This window comes from Pectinophora gossypiella, chromosome 23, assembly GCF_024362695.1.
Source record: "Pectinophora gossypiella chromosome 23, ilPecGoss1.1, whole genome shotgun sequence".
Lineage (NCBI taxonomy): Eukaryota > Metazoa > Arthropoda > Insecta > Lepidoptera > Gelechiidae > Pectinophora > Pectinophora gossypiella.
Genome location: NC_065426.1, coordinates 10,603,516 through 10,623,388, shown reverse-complemented (window position 1 = coordinate 10,623,388; position 19,873 = coordinate 10,603,516). Strand labels below are relative to the sequence as shown.

Here is a 19,873-nt window from a genome sequence, read left to right as displayed (position 1 = left end):
ACACGTTAGAAAGAAGTACGTATTGGAAAATAACACTATACACAACGATCTTCAGTATTTCGTTTCATAATTTCGCCAGCGTTAATAATAAACAAAAAAATATTAATTTTGAGGACTTTATTGTGGTTTTTTGTAGCGTATTTATGGCTTAAAACAGGGGAAATATCTAGTTTTTCCTCTTTAATTATGCTTATCAGTTGTGAAATTAGTTCTGTAATCAGCCAGTAGTGTATTGTATGGCAAAAAGTAGTTTCAAATCGTGAAAATGTCGAAAGACAAGTGGGTCCGCCGGTTTTCGGTCGATGAAACATCTCGGCATAAAAATGGATTCACTATTTACAAAATTACGAGTGTGGTAAGTGTAGAATTACTTGTCATGTGTAATGAACTATCTTTTGAGGGTATTTATGTGCCCTTTACTTATATGTTTTAACCAAAACCGGCCTTGGAAACGTTCTATAACGAACGCATAAACCTTGAATATTTTCACACTTGTTTTCAATTTTTATGTACTTTTACGCTCTAGTCTAGTTCCACGTACATAATAGGTTTCCACTGATATGCAAAATAAGCACTTAGTTGTTTAATTAAAATACTGAAAAGTAATTATGTGAAAGGAGACAAATTGAATTTCTAATTAGGAACAGAAATTAGACATTCACTTTTATCACTATATCTAAGAGCATCTAAAGTAGATGGTCACTGAGTAGATTTTACTCTTTAAACATTGTTAACGAAAGGCAGTTATAAGCGGTGGTGAAATTCCGTGAAATGGATAGTAAGCAAAACTTGTTGTTCAACCATATGTGTCTTAAAAAGGTATTGTTTTCTTTTATTGTAGGTAAGAAATTATAAAACAATAATTATTAATTATCAACAGTTTTAAAAAAAAATATTATAAAGTAATTAAAATAAAAGCAATACAGTTGTAAATATTTGTAATGATTCATACATATTGCACAATGATAATTATGAATTCCTTTTTTATGTTTTGTGTCAATGTAGACATTCTTTATTTTCTTTTTGCAAATTATGTGACAAACTAGATTTAAAACAATAAGTAATTTATAATATTTAAAAAAAAAAATTAAGAACTGCCTAAATGCCTTGCAGGGTTGCAGGAGTGAGTATATGGGTTGTTCTTTTTTATAGAAAATGGTCTGTCCTTCGTTCTGATAACTTATATGTTTTAGAATTTTATTTAATCTTTCAGTTGTCTGAAAATATACTTATTATACTCCCCTCCGGTTGATTGAGGTGAGGCCTGTGCCCAGCAGTGGGACATACACGGTGTTAGTGACATCATAACGAATACTTTGAGGGATGATTCAGGCCATGATTCTGAGTTGATATCAAGTGGCATTTTCAGTCGCAAAAATATGGAACGGAAAATAATTTAAAAAACACAAACAATTTCATGAATTTTCCGACAAGAAATTCCACTTGATATCAACTCAGAATCATGGTCTGAATCATCCCCCTCGGTATTCGTTACGATGTCACTTACACCCTGTATATAGGCTGTTTATGTGTGTGTGTGTGTGTATTATACTCAAAATACTAGCAAAATACTTATTGGGTCCTCAATTAGTGATTACCATAGCTTATTATTTTTCACAAAATTCTGTGACCAGGTAGTACCTAAATCGAAATGCTGAAAAATATTTTTTGGAATGCCCCTCCAAAGAAAAGTATTTTACCAAGATAAAGAGAAACACTCCTTATGACACATCTTTATATGATGTTTTAAAATATGTATTGCCATTATAATTTTAAAGATGTTAAATCCGATATATCGCGAAAATGTCTTTTTAGTGGGGAACCACCGGGATTCGAACCCGTGACCTCCAGATCGTGAGCCTAACGCTCAACCACTGGACCACGGAGGCTGTTAGAATAAATAACAAAAAAAAACTATAATCACAAAAACTTTGTTCCAGCTGTTCCCAATACAGTCCCCGGAAGCAATGACCGTGGTTTCCGTATGGAAGCGATACAGTGATGTGCAACGCCTGCATGCGTCCATGCGAGGCCTGCACGCAGGGCTCCACCTGAGGGGCACCTTCCCCACACTCCCCAAGTATAGTTTCTTTAAACGGTTTCAACAGGAGGTATGTATCAGTAAACTTTTTATTGTCTATGACTGCAGCAATGAGTTATTCTTCTTCTATTGTGTGGGTTGTGAGGTGGATTATCAACCCCATCAACCCTCTAACACTTACGTAGTTCTTAGTTCATCTTGCAATGGCTGTATAGTTGTTGTGAGCCTATGTTAAGTAGGTAAAAAAGTTTACGAATGCTTGACTCTCATTGTGTGGTCACAGGTTCGAATACGAATTTCCTATTATTTATATCACACACACAGACTACACTATACAGTTATATTACATGGGACTTAAATATATCTGGCAAGAAGTGAGTGTATTATACTAATATACTGTAATCCTCTGCCCACCCCATTAGAAATACAGGCGTGATGCTATTTTCTATTATACAATAGCTGTATCAAAGCATAGCATAAATAAACATATTATAATTGTTGTTTGTTACTAATAAAAATAATATATTTTATTTCAGGTGATAGATGAGAGAGCTAAGGTGATCAAAACAGTATTAGAGTTCATTGCCGAACACAAACTTCTCTTCACCAGCACGGATTTTGTTAATTTTCTTCAGGTAAGTGACATTTTGAAGAAGTAACACTTACACCACACACACATACATTATGCTATATAATATTAAATATCTCCTATACTCAATGGTTGCCTGGTAGAGATTGCTACTTAGCAATAAGGCCGCCTGTTGTGCGCTTTCTATTTCTTTTTTGTTTTGTATTTCGTTTTTGTGCAATATTGTTACACCTGTATTCAATCAACCACTCCATATTCAAACTAAAAACCATGGTATAAGAAGACCAGGTTTGCTCAATCCTATGACAAGCCGCCATTGCTAGCCCATTCATGAGGTAAGTGTTACAATTCAATTGGTATCTCCCAAAATTCCAAGGACGTATATTATTGAAAATTAAGTGAATTACTGACTAATGTATTTAATTACTATTATTTGTCACATAAAAAAAACATTAAAACTGTATGTAAACCTTTTACTAAAAGTACAAATTTTTTTTGCAAAGTAAATTAAAAACATTGAACGTGGGTGTAGGGAGCGCTGGTAATTTTAATAAAACCCCACACAAACAATAGAATGAACTGTATTACTTAGGATATTAATTTAATTACAAGATCCAAACATTGAGACGCGTTGGCTTGCTCGCGCTAGAGATGTGACTGACCATAAATGGTAGACTATTAGGTATGTCCCATACAGTAGGTAATTTATTTTTTTACGAAATGGCTACGCTGGGTTGTATGAATGCTAGCTGTTAGTTTTGAGCATACCTGGTATTCCTTTACCATGTTAAAAACTATCTTTAGTCAGTAGGTAACATAGTTACACATTGAATCGACAATATTTACATTCGAACGTCTCGTCCGCCTCGAGACTAATTTTTAAGTGATGTTATTGTCTTTGTGTGTGGAGTCCTTTTATAATAAACAATTTCCTTTTCTATTTATATAGACTTCCAGAAAATTCGCTTTTCGAAACCGTTTGCTGTGCCTTAGGAACGCTAATATCTTGCGAAAATACGTTTATTAACATACTAGCGACCCGCCCCATTCGCTCGGATGCAATGCTGAGGAAAAAATTAATTATTTACGACATCACATTAAATACCTCAAAAATAACAGTATTTCTCCACTATTTAATGGATGTTATTATACATATACCTTCCTCCTGAAAAAAACTGCATCAAAATCCGTTGCGTAGTTTTAAAGATTTAAGCGTACATAGGGATATAGAGGGACAAAAAAAGCGACTTTGTTTTATACTATGTAGTGATTAAGATTGTTTTTAGTTTTTTTTTATTATTATATATTGATGGACTAAGGCTGTTACTGAATGGTGGCCAAGGAATGGTATGCGATATCGAGGCAGACCACCAGCCCGGTGGTCGGATGACATTGTGAGGTATGCCGGAAAGCAGTATCTGCTGGGTATACCCAGCAGTGGGTGGATACAGGCTGAGTAGATAGATAGATTAGATTAGATTTTTGTTGCACCATCCCGCATCCAAGTTGTTTGTAAATGTTTGTTTCCTTTTGGTGATTGCCTGGAAGAAATTGCTCTAGAGCAATAAGGCCGCCCAAATTGTGCTGTAGTCATGTGTTATGTCTGACTGTTGAAATTTAACATAACATAACATAACAAATACTTTATTGCACAAACAAGAAAAAACAAAATACAAAACAAAAGAGAAATAGAATTAGTACAATAGGCGGCCTTATTGCTAAGTCTCTCTTCCAGGCAACCTTTAAGTATAGGAGATATTGAATATTAAGTAATATAGCGGGATAGTGCAGCATGGGAATACTTGTGCATATAAAAAAAAATTTAGTTCTGTGCAATAAAGTATATTTGATTTAATTTGATAGATATTTGTTTATAGTATGGTTGTCAGAGATTCAGAACTATTTTTAACGGAAATGTGAATGTTTGCAGACCGGCTACCCGGCGCCGGAGCCGCCCCCCGGGGGAGTGATCAACGCCATCCGGTCGTCCCTCCAGCTGCCGGTTGAGGAGTGCGCGCCCATCGAGTACCACACTGATGATGAGGACACGCGGAGCCCACTCCACACTGGTAGGTATTCTTGTTAAATTATTTCTTTTTTAACCCCCGACGCAAAAACGACGGGGTGTTATAAGTTTGACGTGTCTGTGTGTGTGGGTAAATGTGTGTCTGTCTGTAGTATCGTAGCTCCCAAACGGATGATCCGATTTTAATGCGGTTTTTTTTTCTTTGAAAGGTATAACAGTCGAGAGTGTTCTTAGCCATGTTTGGTGCAAATCGGTTCAGGGCTTCAAGGTCATCAGGTCGTTTGTTAGGTGTGATAGGAATGTTACACGTTCAGTTTGCTTGCAAGCATATGTGGGATAAGTTATTTTTTGCTTTTTATAGGGTTTAGCATTTTTCTGATCATGAGTCTGATGATTCTGGCCTGAATCATCCCTTAAAGTTTTCGTTACGATGTCACTAACACCCTGCATATGCCCCTCCAGCCCGCCACCCGAACCAGTCAACGGACGAGATAGACTTCATATCGCGCATCCCGGAGCACCACGCGGCCTCCGTGGAGCGCCCTCGCGGGCCCTCGCCGCCCTCGCCCTCCGCCGGCTCGCTGGACAGCATCGACAGCGACTTCTACAATGAGCTGGATAAGGTGGGTGACATAGCAATAAATATACTTAACATATAATACGTCACGTCTGTCGCATGCCTAACAACCTGTGAGCTAAGATCACCACAGAATGGTCTCCGAGTAGAGACAGACGCAGGCGTGGCAGACCGAGGCAAAGATGGCGCGACGACTTGGATGCTTTCCTGGAAGGCTGGCCGGAGGAAGCATTGCAGAGAGTCCTGGTGGAAATGGATGGAGGCCTTTGCCCAGCAGTGGGACACCTTAGGCTAGTTGAGATAATAACACACACAACACACTGTCGAGCTCCGTGGTCCGCTGGTTGAGCTTTGGACTCACGATCCGGAGGTCCCGAGTTCGAATCCCGGTGGGGACATATCACAAAAATCACATTGTGAGTATAGTATAGTTTTGTCAGGACATTGCAGGCTGATCACCCGATTGTCTGAAAGTTCCTATGATGGCAGTGCTTTTTCATACAAATTCCATTGTAATTTCGTGCCTTGACGTTTAGAGAAAAGTAATTGATTTGTCTAGTTAAAACCTAGCCTGTTGCTTGTAGCCCTGGCCACCGTATTAGTCATCTGATCTCAGGCGTGAATTTGTGTATGTATTTGCAACTCATTTCCCTTCTGGTCTCCTCAGATGTCAGTCCAAAGCACAAAACCAATGGTGAAAAAAAACGTCCTGCCTGACCTGATCATCTTCGATGCACCATCAACGTCTCACTTCGAAGACATCCACACCATGAACGAGGCTGATAACCAATCAACATCCAGCAACTTCAACACGGAACATTCCTATACGAGAAGTGATTCGCGAGTGTCATGCAAAAGTGTAACAACAAGTGTAGTGTCATCGACTCTGTCAAATGTTGAGTGTAAAACCAAGACGGAGGATAGTTATGTGTTTGAAGCTGGATATATGTTGAATCTAGCTGCCAGGTACGAAGATATGAAGGAGTATGCTCGGGCGTTTGAGTGTTATAAAGGTGGAATTGAGAAGATGCTCATTGGCGTTCATTGTGAGTACATAATCTATATCTAAATATACATATATAAAAGGAGAAACTGACTGACTTACTGACTGACATATCAACGCACAGCCTAAACGGCTAAACGTAGGCACTTGAAATTTGGAAGGGACCTAGCTTAGGTACCGTAGAGGTGCACTAAGAAAGGCATTCCCGAAATTCCCACGGGAACGGGGAATTAGCGGGAAAAAACATTTGTATGAAAAAATCTAAACCGCGTAAGATACGAGTAGATGTTTTCAATCTAGCATGCATGCATACCTTAGTAAATATAAAGTTTAGTTATGGCTGTATTTTTAAAAATGGGAGCGGGAAAAAAATGTTGTATAAAAAAATCTAAACTGCATAAGTTAGATGCTTGAAATTTGACATGCACTCCCACACACACAAAGATCTCTCTTTTATAACACGCCACGCGGACGAAGTCGCGGACAAAAGCTAGTCTGAGTATACTTAATATTGTATGTAAAAGCGAAAAGTCACTGACTCACTCACTTATCACATAATAACGGCCTCCGTGGTCGAGCGTTGTGCTCACGATCCAGAGGTCTCGGGTTCGAATCCCGGTGGGGACAAATCACAAAAAATCACTTCGTGATCCCTAGTTTTGTTAGGACATTACAGGCTGATCACCTGATTAAGGGCTAAGGGCTCTCACCCGGTACAAAATTTAAGGCCTGAGGGTGCCCAGTTGGCCTACAGCTCACCATCACGTTGGTCTAATAGAAAGCTCGGTGAGGTGATTTGCTTAGTTCATCTTGCAATGGATGTACCTCTGACTACCCTATTGGAATATAGTCGTGAGTTTTGTTAGCTACACGATAAAAAAGCATTTTATTCTTTTATCGCGTCAGCTGAGTTGTTAGGTGCCATGCTACGGCAACTGATATGCATATGGCGTGATATGGCCTTACTGGTTACGATAATTAGTATCATTTCTCCCTAATTGACTGCAAGGCGTCCGTCTAAGGAATGCAAACAGATACCACCCGATAACTGGCCAGTTATCTTCAGAACGTTGTCGACTTTCAATGTGGACGGACGTTTCTTGATAACAATATAAAGATTTCTACGTGAAATATAGTTTTAAATTGCGTAAGCTTACAAATATTCTTAACTGCTATTTTTACTAATAAATTGCAAATAGATTTCCATACTGCAGTCATTCTCCCTTCTACAAAAAGAAGCACGGTAGATAATAATTTCATAAGCGTGTGTGTGTGTGTGTGTATAGTGTAGTGAATCATTCAAAATGGATTTTCTGTATGTGTGCGAGTATTTTCAAGAATATCGAAAAGATCCCAAGGATAAACGTAAGTGTAATATTGATATACCTCTGACCACCCCAATCGGGAACATAGTCGTGAGTTTATCAATCAATAATTCTTTATTACACAAAACATTACACAGGACATATACGGTCACGACTCATCACGAGCATTAATATGTTTATACTTTGGTACCATGTCACATTAACTTTTTGGACAAATTGAACTGTAAGTCTCACTAAATGTCAAATATGTTAGTGCGACAGAGTCCTAAAGTGGGTACATTATATTGCTCATGACTGTACATACGAATATAATTTTTTTTATGTACCATCTCTGTTAAAGAAATATTTTTTTTTTTTTTAAATATAATAGGCTCGCGTTTGACCACAATCTCACCTGATGTTAAGTGATCTACGGTAGATCACGCTTACCTAGCAAATGCGTATTCACTCTAGCCTTGAAAACTCCTAGGCACGATAGGCGGCCTTATTGCTAAACAGCAATTTCTGCCAGGCAACCTTAGGGTGAAAGAAGTTCATGCATTAACAGCTTATGCTTGAGTTTGTGTTGTGTTAACAATCCGTGATAGCTCGGAGTTGTTCGGGGAACGCGTGACCCCGAATCCCGGCTTGGGCTATAAAGTCTAAACCACTGAATTCGACTGGATTGGTGAGATCGGTTATTGACCTTACAATCCACACGAAAGTTGACCATTCCATCATTTTACCCCAAACTCTGTGTACAGTCATGAGTAATATCATGTACCCACTTTAGAACCCTGTCGCACTATCATATTTGACATTTAATGAGACTTACGGTTTAATTTCTCCGAAACAAAGCTGCAAAGCTGAAGTGGCAGTGGGCAGGACACATGGCGAGGAGAACCGATGGCCGCTGGGGCGGAAGGGTTCTGGAGTGGCGGCCGCGTGTCGGGCGACGCTCAGTGGGTAGGCCCGCTACAAGGTGGACCGACGATCTGGTGAAGGTCGCGGGAAGCCGCTGGATGCGGGCAGCGCAGGACCGATCGTCGTGGAGATCCTTGGGGGAGGCCTATGCCCAGCAGTGGGCGTCGTACGGCTGATGATGATGACGGTTTAATTTGTCAAAAAAGTTAATGTGACATGGTATCAAAGTGCTCGTATAACGTACATACTAGTGCTCGTGCCCGTACAACGAAAATAACTAAACCACTTAAACACATGTCTCTAATTGACCCCAACTCAAACATACATCTCGAAAACTTAATTGAATGAATGATCGACCAATAGGCGTCTGGGGTCCAATTATACTCAGCAATATCACACCCCGGACACTTTGTTCAAACAACCTCGTTTCACACAGACACTACACATTGACGTTATCGTACACGACGACCCGATTACTCTAGCCATAGAGGCAGCCAATCAGCTCGCGACACCAAACACTTCAGGACCCCGATACCGACCCCGCCGGCGTGGTCGACGATTTCCCTCATTCAGCGCTTATCGCTATCAACCCACTAGGGTCGATTAATTCTTTCAAACATTTTTCCTCTCAGACGACGCCCTGAGCCTAGGTTCGCGCCCAACTGGGCACCCTCAGGCCTGTTGTCTTAAACGTTGTACCGGGTGAGAGCCTTCAGCGCTCCCCATTTGTCCGGCCAAGTAGTTAATGCCATCTGCGGCAAATCTACAATAAGTCACGTCAAAAAAACAAAAAAGTTATCGTACACGCGCATCTGTGTGTATACGTTTTTACAATAAGATTTCCGTTGACATTCAGAATTTGCGTGTCAACTGTTTTAAGACAGTAGTTAAACAGAAACTTTACAAAAAAGGTTATTATAAAGTTAGTGATTATTTAGAAGATATGAATGCATGGGATTAACTGTCTGATATTAGGTAGCTAAATTACTCAATTGTATAAAAATATTTTATGTTAATTTTTTTTTAAAGAACGTCTAGGGCCCTGTGCCGAGGTTTTTCTTGCAGCTTCTTTTCCCCGGCTATACAGGTTGTGAGAAGCTGCAGTAGTTTTAGGCGGATGTTCGTTATTAAAGTGTAACTATGTTACCTACTGTAAAGGGTATGGTTATATCTTTGAATTTGAATTTCTGTGACTTATGAGGGCTGCCAATTACAATAACTAATTTAACAGTCATTACTTCCGACAATTACTATGAGATCAAATATTTGAATCAGGCGAGATAACATCGGCGTCCAATTTCAAAATTCGAACATATAAACTAAAAAAAAAAAACTAAAAAATAAAAACAACGTTCCGCGCGCTGCCTTCACGATTCAAGTCTAAACTATCTTCGAGGGGGGGTGATGCATCCGTAGCTCAGACGTTGGTGGGGAGGGAAGAGTTGCCGTTCTATACGTAGTATTATTCCGTTTTTCTTCTTAACAGGTGGGTTGTGAGGTGGTATACCAGCCTCATCAACCCTGGTATCAGGATTATGATTGAGCCGCCAAAGGCCACTGACATGGCTCATGTCACGGCCTCTGTGGTCCAGTAGTTGAGCGTTGGACTCACGATCCGGAGGCTCCGGGTTCGAATCCCATATCACAAAAATCACTTTGTAGTTCTTAGTTTGGTTAGGACATTACAGGCTGATCACCTTGAAACATCATAAAAATACACCTCTTGATTGTCTTCGATTACTTGTAGCTCTGCCCACCCCATTACGGATCACGGGCGTGTGTTTATGTATGTTTGTTCTGTTTTTATAGCGGACACAGACTCCCAGAGGCGCGCGTTGATCAAGGAGAAGACCAACAAATACCTGTCGTATGCCGAGAGTCTGTATAAGAACCATCTATGTGATGGCGAACAGAGCGTAAGTGGTTTTCTTATCTGTACAATATTCAGAGAGAGAGTCAAGGAATTGGCCTTTGATAGACTGGAATGGGAAATGCTACACCGACAAGAGCGTGGCTCTTAACTTGATGATGATGCCAATATTCAAATAGCCGTGGTTGTCCATTGAGAGCCTCTCACTTTGAAGTCCCAGGTTCGAATCCCAGCACAGGCCTCGAACTTGTTTTCAAATTCATATTTTGGTCGTAAATGATTATCACGTATTCAGGTGTGAAGGAAAACATCGCGAGGAAACCTACATACCCGAGAAATGCGTTTCGAAGGTATGTAACGTAATTTGTATTGGACTGGTTTTCTCTTCGAGTTGGAAGATCAGGCAGGCAGTCGCTTCTGTAAAAAGCCGAGCCAGTCTCACCTTCAGGTTAGGTAGGTTAGGTTACCAATGGTGGTAATTCCTGCAGAAGCCATCTAATTTTATTTTAAGTCTGTCATTTACATGAAGTAATCATGCATTTAATTGCTCATATCGTTAAACGTTTTGTCCCAAATCTGGCCAAACTACATCATGATGTGGCCAACCAGACTTATTCTATTTCATGAAATGACCGAGCACATGAAATGATCAATTCTGATCTGGCCACGACATATATATGCTGTTTATGCCGCAGCTGCTACAAGAGGCGCTCCCCCGCCGGCGCCTGCACTGCCCGCTGCCGGCCTGCATGCTGCGGCGGCCCTACGCCGAGCTGGCGCTCTACAGGGTGATCGCCGTGCTCGGCAGCAACATCATGCTCGTGCTGCACCGAGCTGAGCAGACATGCTACGCTATGAAGGTAACCGCTCTATACAACCTCATCATCATCACCAGCCCATTAACGTACGAGCTCCTCCGTGCTTTGGAAGGCACGTTAAGCCGTTGGTCCCGGTTGCATTAGCAGTCGTTAATAACCATCAATCCGCACTGGGCCCGCGTGGTGGTTTAAGGCCCGTGCCCCAGCAGTGGGGACATTAATGGGCTGATGATGATGAGGTATCATAATATGTTAGTAATGAACAATGATGATGATGATTATGTAAGTAATAATTTACTTAATTACATTTACTATGGTAAATGAATGATCAGTGAACTCATTTAAGAATAGACTTGACGAACATTATAAAAAAACAAAAACCCAAGTGCAGTGACGCACACGCATCAGCTTATGCTGCTACTGTACTTAATAAATAATAATAATAATGTAACAGTACCAAAATGTTTCTTTTTAGGTCATCCAAAAAATACCGAACAACCTGACTGAATTCGACGAGTATTTCCTGCAGAACACGAACGAGACCCGCCAACCTATCTTGCCGACCGTCATCCCATACATGGTGCCCTTACACTCCTACATAGAAACCAACAACCTCATATTCCTCATACTAGCGTACGCTCCGGGCGAGAAACTATTCGACTACATAAAAAACTACGCGAAATCTATACCCAACACTCCCCAAAGAGAAGTGAACCTCGAAAACGTCTTCACAGAACCGAAAAACAAAAGAGGTGACGTTGAAAATGAAAACGTAGACAGTATTAACAAAGTTGAAAATGTAAAGTCAGCGACGGACTCAGAAATTAGTATTATAGCTAACATAGATGAAGTAGATACAAGTAACAATAATAAGACTGATAATTATGACAATATGGACGTGTCAGAAATTGTATTGAATTCGCAGAAATTGTTGAAAAATGTCGATAAAGTTTTAAGTGAAGTGTCAATAGTTGGTGATAAACCCGTGGAAGAGGAAGACGTCAAAATTCAAGTCGTTAGTGATAGGGAAGAGGTTAAAGTACAAAATGTTGGGAAAGTTGAGAGGAGAGTCGAGACGCCTCCTATTAACAGGGTAAGTGAACCATCATCACTAATTTAAGAGCCGCGCTCTTGTCAGTTCAGTGTAGCATTTTCCATTCTTGTTTATCAAAGGCCAATTCTTTAACTTCCTTATAAGATTACGCGGTTATTATCATAATTAAAACACATAATAACGGGTTCTTACATAATAACGGGAGTCTCATATCCCCATTTAAACGCGGTAAGAACCCGTTATTATGTGTTTTAATTCCTTATAAGACATAACGTTCGCCTTCTCTTCAACTTGTTCCATGTAAGCTCTTCTTGGTCTTCCCCTTCCTCTCTTGTGTAAATATAACGTCTACATTTAAAAAATAAATAAAAAACTGTATGTCAAAGCATTAAAAGAAAATTAATGTTGGGGTGCGGCCAGGAAGTAGTTCCCCACAGAATAAAAAGCCTAAGTCTCAAAGATTATACGATGTAATCAAGTAATAAGGATAAAGAAAAAAGTACGTAAATTCTGTCTTTACGAAGTATCTCCTATGCTCCAATCTTATCATAACATATAGGGTGTTAGTGACATCGTAACGAAAATTTTGAGGGATGATTCAGGCTATGGTGCTGGGTTGATATCAAGTGGAATTTTCCGTCGCAAAAGTACGGAACGGAAAATTTAAAAAAATACAAAAACTCATAAATTTACAACAGGAAAATTTACTTGTTACCAACTCAGAATCATGGTCTGAATCATCCCTCAAAGTTTTCGTTACGATGTCACTAACACCCAGTATATATATACAAGTTATCAGCTGTTAATACCATCGCCCCCCCCTCAGGCGGGCCGCGTGCTGCCCGCGGGCGCCGTGCGGCGCTGGGCGGCGCAGCTGCTCACGGCGCTGGAGAGCCTGCACCACTGCGGGGTGCTGTGCAGGTGGGGACTAAGGCTTTTAGCTTTCCTCTGATAAAGAGGGTTCTCCATGGATGATAGTCGATATTTAACGTATTGCCCTGCATATTATAATGCACAAGATGACCTTTTAATATATTTGCGCGGAGCTCCGTGCGTCGTAAAGTTTACGGATGAGAACTATTTGCTTACACATGTGAGGCGAACCTAACTAGTTGGCTAGCTAGTTCTGCCCACGTGCAACAGATGGCGCCACATTAAATAATGCAGTCATGAAGCAGTCGTGAAACGCTGTATCGAAGTTTACACAGCAAGACGCATATATACAACTTCCAAAGTCACTCTACCAACTTGTGGCTAGCGGGGTACTATGCTAAGTTCGATACCCTAAAATATCATTCTATATCGATAATCATTCTTTGGTGGCAGCACAAAATGGCGCGCGTTTAGCTATCACTCGGCCTTTCCAACCTCTTTTCTATTCGGTGGTGTCACCCTTCAGGCGTCACACATCTTTTTCAAATGATTTGCAGTGTCTAGAAGGCACTAACACCCTGTGCATATATTTTCACGGACAGGTGGAATAGGTGACATATAAGATTGACTAGAATAGAATAGAAATAGTTCTACAGACAGAGTTAATTGTACTACAGACTAATCTAAGCCACCCCTCCTACCTTCCAGGGACCTGAACCCGTCGAACATCCTGCTAGGCGAGGGCGGACAAGTGATCCTGACATATTTCACATCGTACTCGGACATAGAGGTGACTCTATCCAAACTGCACAGGCCTGGGGTGATGCTGTATGTAGCGCCGGAGTTGTACAGGTGGGTTAGGATAGTTTCCATATTCATTTCATCCAAGAAACATTATACATACCATGGTATAAGAAGACAAGAAAACTTAGCACCGTAAGCGTGCGACTCTTTCTCGCCTCGACATTTGTCACCCATCACTCTCTCACAGTACTGCACAGAAAGAGACAGACGATTTCTGTTGCGGCGAGAAAGAGTCGCGTGCTTACGGTGCTAAGCCCGCAGGTATGCTCAATCTGTTGACAAGCCGCCATTGCTAGCCCATTGATGACGTAAGTGTTACCATTCAATTGATATCTCCAACATTTCCAGGACGTAAATGTTATTATTGAAAATTAAGCGAATGACTGACTAATGTATTTAATTACTATTATTTGTCACATATCTTTTACTAAAAGTTCAAAATTTCCTTGCAAAGTAAATTAAAAACATTGGTCGTGGGTAATTTTTTTTTACGAAATGGCAACGCGGGGTGGGATGACGTCAGCTGGGCTAACCTTGAAATGCTAGCTGTCAGTTTTGAGCATACCTGGTCTTCTTATACCATGGTACATACATAAAAATGCGATGGAAAATTCTACTTCAATAATAAGTTGATTCATCCCCCTCAGTATTCGTTACGACGTCGCTTACTCCCCGTACAAGTACGTACAGATATGAGTACGTATCGGTATTACTGACATCGTAACGGATACTGAGGGGGAGGATTCAGACCATGATTCTGAGTTGATATCAAGTGTCCTGTCGGAAAATTCGTGATTTTTTTTGTTTTTTTATTGTTATTTTCAGTTCCGTACTTTTGCGAAGGAAAATTCCACTTGATGACTCCTTCAAAGTTTTCGTTACGATATCACTAACACCTTGTTCATTTTTTATTTATTTTCTAGGTACTCGTGTGAGAGGGACGAGGTGACCGACGTGCGGGTGTGCGACTACTGGAGCTTCGGGGCGCTCATGTACCGGCTGCTGTGCGGAGTGGTCAGTGGGCAACACTTGGCCGGCCATGTGGTCAAAGTGGTTTCGGACAAATTGGCAATCTAATAGTCCTGCAAGTTACTACAGTAGCTGAGATAAGTGTGATCCGCTCATCACATGCCCGGCCAAGGAGATGATGTTAATTATGTTCTTCATGTTTCGTGCTTATTACTAACTTTAGAAACAGTACTTTCCTACACAGTAATAGCTGCAAAATAGACCGAATAATCGGCATTTTGGGCCGCCTAAGCGGCTTTCTAGGCCGATTGAACTGCTCACTGGGGCGACCAATCAGCTTACTGGGCCATCGAATCGGGTTACAGTGGCAACTAGTCTGCTTACTGGGCCGACTAACTACCTTACTGGGCCGACCAATCGGCTTACTGGGCCGACCAATCGGCTTACTGGGCCGACTAAGCGTTTTACTGGGCCGACCAATCGGTTTACTGTGCCGACCAATCGGTTTACTGGGCCGACCAATCGGTTTACTGGGCCGACCAATCGGTTTACTGGGCCGAACAATCGGTTTACTGGGCCGAACAATCGGTTTAATGAACCGACCAATCGGTTTAATGGGCCGACCAATCGGCTTACTGCGGCTAAGCAGCTTTCTTTAGTCGGTCTACCGGTAATAGTAACTGTTATACTGTTGTTGCAGCCACTGTCATACTACCACCGCAGCGTGTTCACGAGTCACACGATCCTGCAGCTGCCTGATGGGCTGACTGTGGAAGAACAGTCCCTCCTTACACAGGTAATAGCTCAATACATAAGCTCACGACTCACGACTATATCCCAAATGGGATAGTCAGAGGTACGGTCACGAGCATTAATATGTATACACTTTGGTACCATGTCACATTAACTTTTTTGACAAATTGAACTGTAAGTCTCACTAAATGTCAAATATGTTAGTGCGACAGAGTCCTAAAGTGGGTACATTATATTGCTCATGACTGTACGTCCATCGTAAGATGGACTAAGTACCTTTCTGTTATATGATAGGTGGTGAGCCGTATCGCCGCCTATAAGGGTCGAGCCAACTGTGTTAGTGAAAAATTGCTCTAAAAATACATTAATAACTCATTGGAACACCAGTACCGGGGTTCGAACCGGCGCTCTCCGTTTGAGAAGCAAGCTGGTGTACCACAGCACCAATTCGTATAGACCACCGAGCGGGAGTTACCGCACCCCTTCTGTGTTTGTTTGTTTGGCGGCGTGGGTGTGCTGCCGCCGAAGAATGTTTTTCAGGGTACCGAACTGAGCATAGTACCCCGCTAGCCACAAGTTGGTAGTGTGACTAGGGATCGACGATCCAACGGTGTTATGTTGGAAGTTGTATATATGCGTCTTGCCGTGTAAACTTCGATACCGCGTTTCACGACCGCTTGGAAGACTGCATTATTGAATGTGGCGCCATCTGTTGCATGTGGGCGGAACTAGGTGGCCAACTAGTTGAGTCCGCTACATCACTGCCCCCCTCAGACCGGAGGTCGATTCAAGTGCTTCAGTGCTCTTCAGGAATGTCGTGTTGCCTGTAATCCCAGTGAGTCGGGAAGAGGTGTGTACGGCGTGGGTTGTGCTCCTGTCCACGGTGCTGTATACTCTGGGTCTAAGGGTGGTATTAATAAACTAATCTCTGAGACTGCCCTCAAGATCATGCTCAAGTCCCTGTTTTTATATAAGAACTGTCACATTGACATAATCTTGAGGGCAGTCTCAAAGCTGAGATTAGTTTATTAATACCACCCTTACTATCTGAATGGCCGTAAGCCGCTCTTTTCCCCGGCTATACAGGTTGTGGATGCTGCAGTAGTTTTAGACGGATGAGACGTTCGTTATGTAAAATTGACAATTCAAAGTGTAACTATGTTACCTACTGAATAAAGATATTTTTGAATTTGAGTAAGGGGGAACGCGCGCACTGTCTGTCTCACTCTTACACGCTAGGCGGCACTCTGTAAGAATGTGACTTTTGCATGGGTGCGGTTAAGTTTATAAAACCTATTGTTTTTCAATCAATCAATCAATAATACTTAATTGCACAACGACATATACAAAGGACATAAACATACGAATAGAAACATAAGTACAATGGGCGGCCTTATTGCTAAATAGCATGTTCTGCCAGGCAACCTTAGGGTGAAAGAAGTTAATGCATTGGAGCACGGGCTGGTGCAATAAACATATAATGATACGAATAAAAATAAAAAAATAAATAAGAAAATAGTAATAATAAATAACACACACATACATACATACATACAAATAGCCTATACAATATAATAATACATATAAGGAGAATAAGAAAAACGCTTCCAAGTTATGCCTGCAGGAAAAGCGCCTTCACTCTTGCCCTGTTTTTCGTTTCAGCTCCTAACATACGAGCCGTCGGAACGCCTCGGCGCTGGCAAGGACGGGATAGAGGAGATCAAGCGGCATCCATACTTCAAACAGATCGACTGGGCCCAGGTCTACGATAGCTGGACTGTTCCAGAATAAATCTGTTAGGTCCAGGATAATAAATAAAACTGTTGATTAGCTGGTATAATGAAATAATTCGTAACAAATGAACGACGACACAGCAATGCCGTCGCTAGCGCGGGGCGGGGGGAGGCTATCATGAACATATTATATAACGTAAGCTCACGACTATAACCCAATTGGGGTAGTTAGAGGTACATCTTCTGTCGTGTGGGTTGTGAGGTGGATTACCTACCTCATCAATTCTGGTGTCAAGGTTACTATTGAGCCGCCAAAGGCCCCTGACATGGCTCATGTAATGACTACGTAATAGCATCAGTAAGTAGTAACCGGAACCAACGGCTTAACGTGCCTTACGAAGCACGGATCGTCTTACTTTCGAACAATCAGGTGATCAGCTTGTCCTAACCAAACTAGGGATCACAAAGTGATTTTTGTGATATGTCTCCACCAGGAATTGAACTCAGGACCTCCGGATCGTGAGCACAACGCTCAACCACTGGACTACGGAGGCCGTTAGAGGTACATCCATCGCAAGTTGAACTAAGTACCCACGCGTCACCGAGCTTCCTGTTAAACGTATTGTGCTTGTGAATATTAATTTGCACTGGTCTAAACAAGTAAATGACTGACGGAAGAATCAGAAGGAAAGAGAGGAAGGGGAAGACCAATAAGAGCTTACATGGAACAAATTAAAGAAAAGACTAACGTCGTGTCTTATGAGGAAGTGAAAGTATTGGCCTTTGATAGACAAGAATGGAGAACGCTACACCGACAAGAGCGTGGCTCTTAATGATGCTGGTGATATGCACGAAGCGAATTCATACGAAAACGCGTCCAAAGAGCCGAGCAGACCGCCTTATGTAGTTTGCTATAATACTGAGTTCACTAGATCGACTAATCCGCGCCCGACGTTGCTATGACAACACATTATAAATGACGACGCTCTGTACATGGACGCACAGCCTAAACGTGTGGTGGTTAAGAAGGCCACATTGGAGCAATTACCTAAATAAAGCAATATTGCTATTTGACACTTCTTGATATTAATGTATACGCAACTGTCAAATTGCAATATTGCTTTCTAGATGAATTACTTTGGCCTTCTTAGACAGTCACAGTCTTTGTCAAACAATTATCCAATGAGATAAAATTTTAATTATTTTGATGACGTAATTAATTCGTTTCGATATGCAGTTTTAAAAGCGACATCTATGGATTTTAATGGGAACTCGCACAAAATCAATACTGAGGATGTAGTTCATATTACTCACATAGATGGCGGTAGTTACGACATGTTGACCAAAAAACAATATTAAAATTTCTATTTCTCTTGAAAATAAAAAAGACGCCTAATTTAGAGTCTCAAGATATTTAGCAAAACATTCCTGTAACAATTATAAAACTTTAGAGCTTAAAAATATAAGTGAGATGATTTAGTAGGGATATGTTTAGTAGGTAGAGATATTGTTTAAGGTTTTGAATTTTATTTATAAATTGTTTTTTTTTGTTCTTTTTACAAGTTTTGCAAGACGAGTCTTGCCATTGAGTTTGTTTCGCCCATAATTTAGCAAGAAGAGTAGAAAGTAGCGAGTATTTGGTCAAATAGTTCAAATATATTCTAAATTATTTAAATCTATTAATTTCAAAATGCATTTTGTTTCCAAATATAATTATTTACAAATAAAAATTTATGTAACTCTAGGTTAAATTATAATTGTAGAATTATTTAAATTAATATTAATTCATTACTGGTTATTCTAGTCAGTTTTGCTAACTGAAAAATAAAAATTAATTGAAAAGTATAATGTACTTAGAATTTGTAGTTTTGGTACAAATATAGTATTTTAATATTTATACAAAATCTAATTATTTAAAAGTATTTGGTTTTTTAAATTGTGATCTCGATCTTTCGGCTATATTTTATTTAAATTGGTTCCTGACTTCCTGATATTATGTAAATGTTTATTGTTCCTTAAATTGCAGACATATTGAGGTATATTGATAATAAAATTCAAGTGGAAAACTTAAAGTTATTAGTAGTTATTGCTCGGATGAATTTTTAATATTTATGTCTGTTCTGTACATTGTTTTGTGTTTATGAAATCAAATTAATTAAGTGTAGGACTGTATACTGTTACATTTTTATAGAAATAAAACACAATTTATGAGATTCAATGTTTTTACTTTTTTACATTAAAGTGGTAAAAAAAAGTGGTAAGTAAAGCCGAACTATTGTGTATTGTGTTTAAATCTCGGCCTTAGGAGGTTAAGTGGACTTTTGTGTTTTTAATTTTAATAGCTGCCTAATTATAATATTTCACACCACGCAGTGTTGGCTGGAATTAACTTCTTATTGAAATAAGCCCATCTTTTGCCATACAATGTTCTTTTGTTGCTTTTTATGTGTACAATAAATAATTTAATATAAATTCCTAAACAAGTGCACTACAGAGGTCCCGTGTTTGATGCCCGATCGGGTCATTTAAGGTCAT

At 40.3% G+C, this 19,873-nt stretch overlaps 1 protein-coding gene across 1 annotated transcript; it reads left to right on the top strand.

Annotated features, from left to right (window-relative positions):
- The first annotated feature begins 99 nt into the window (after window positions 1-99).
- On the top strand, window positions 100-19,551 carry LOC126377519 (ribosomal protein S6 kinase-like 1). Its single transcript, XM_050025293.1, has 14 exons — window positions 100-355; window positions 1,941-2,111; window positions 2,578-2,676; window positions 4,561-4,699; window positions 5,119-5,279; window positions 5,901-6,279; window positions 10,274-10,380; window positions 11,030-11,194; window positions 11,628-12,245; window positions 13,033-13,127; window positions 13,788-13,931; window positions 14,807-14,897; window positions 15,553-15,648; window positions 17,268-19,551. The coding sequence occupies exons 1-14, from the start codon at window positions 266-268 to the stop codon at window positions 17,394-17,396; spliced, it is 2,484 nt and encodes an 827-aa protein (XP_049881250.1). The 5' UTR covers window positions 100-265; the 3' UTR covers window positions 17,397-19,551.
- The last annotated feature ends 322 nt before the right edge of the window (window positions 19,552-19,873 follow it).

What these genes read in the sequence shown, in the direction of transcription:
- LOC126377519 (XM_050025293.1), top strand. Translation starts at nt 266, where the DNA reads ATGTCGAAAGACAAGTGGGTCCGCCGGTTTTCGGTCGATGAAACATCT. An exon ending in GATGCTCATTGGCGTTCATT is followed by an intron (nt 6,280 to 10,273) that starts GTGAGTACATAA and finishes CTGTTTTTATAG; the next exon opens with CGGACACAGACTCCCAGAGG. An exon ending in AGACATGCTACGCTATGAAG is followed by an intron (nt 11,195 to 11,627) that starts GTAACCGCTCTA and finishes GTTTCTTTTTAG; the next exon opens with GTCATCCAAAAAATACCGAA.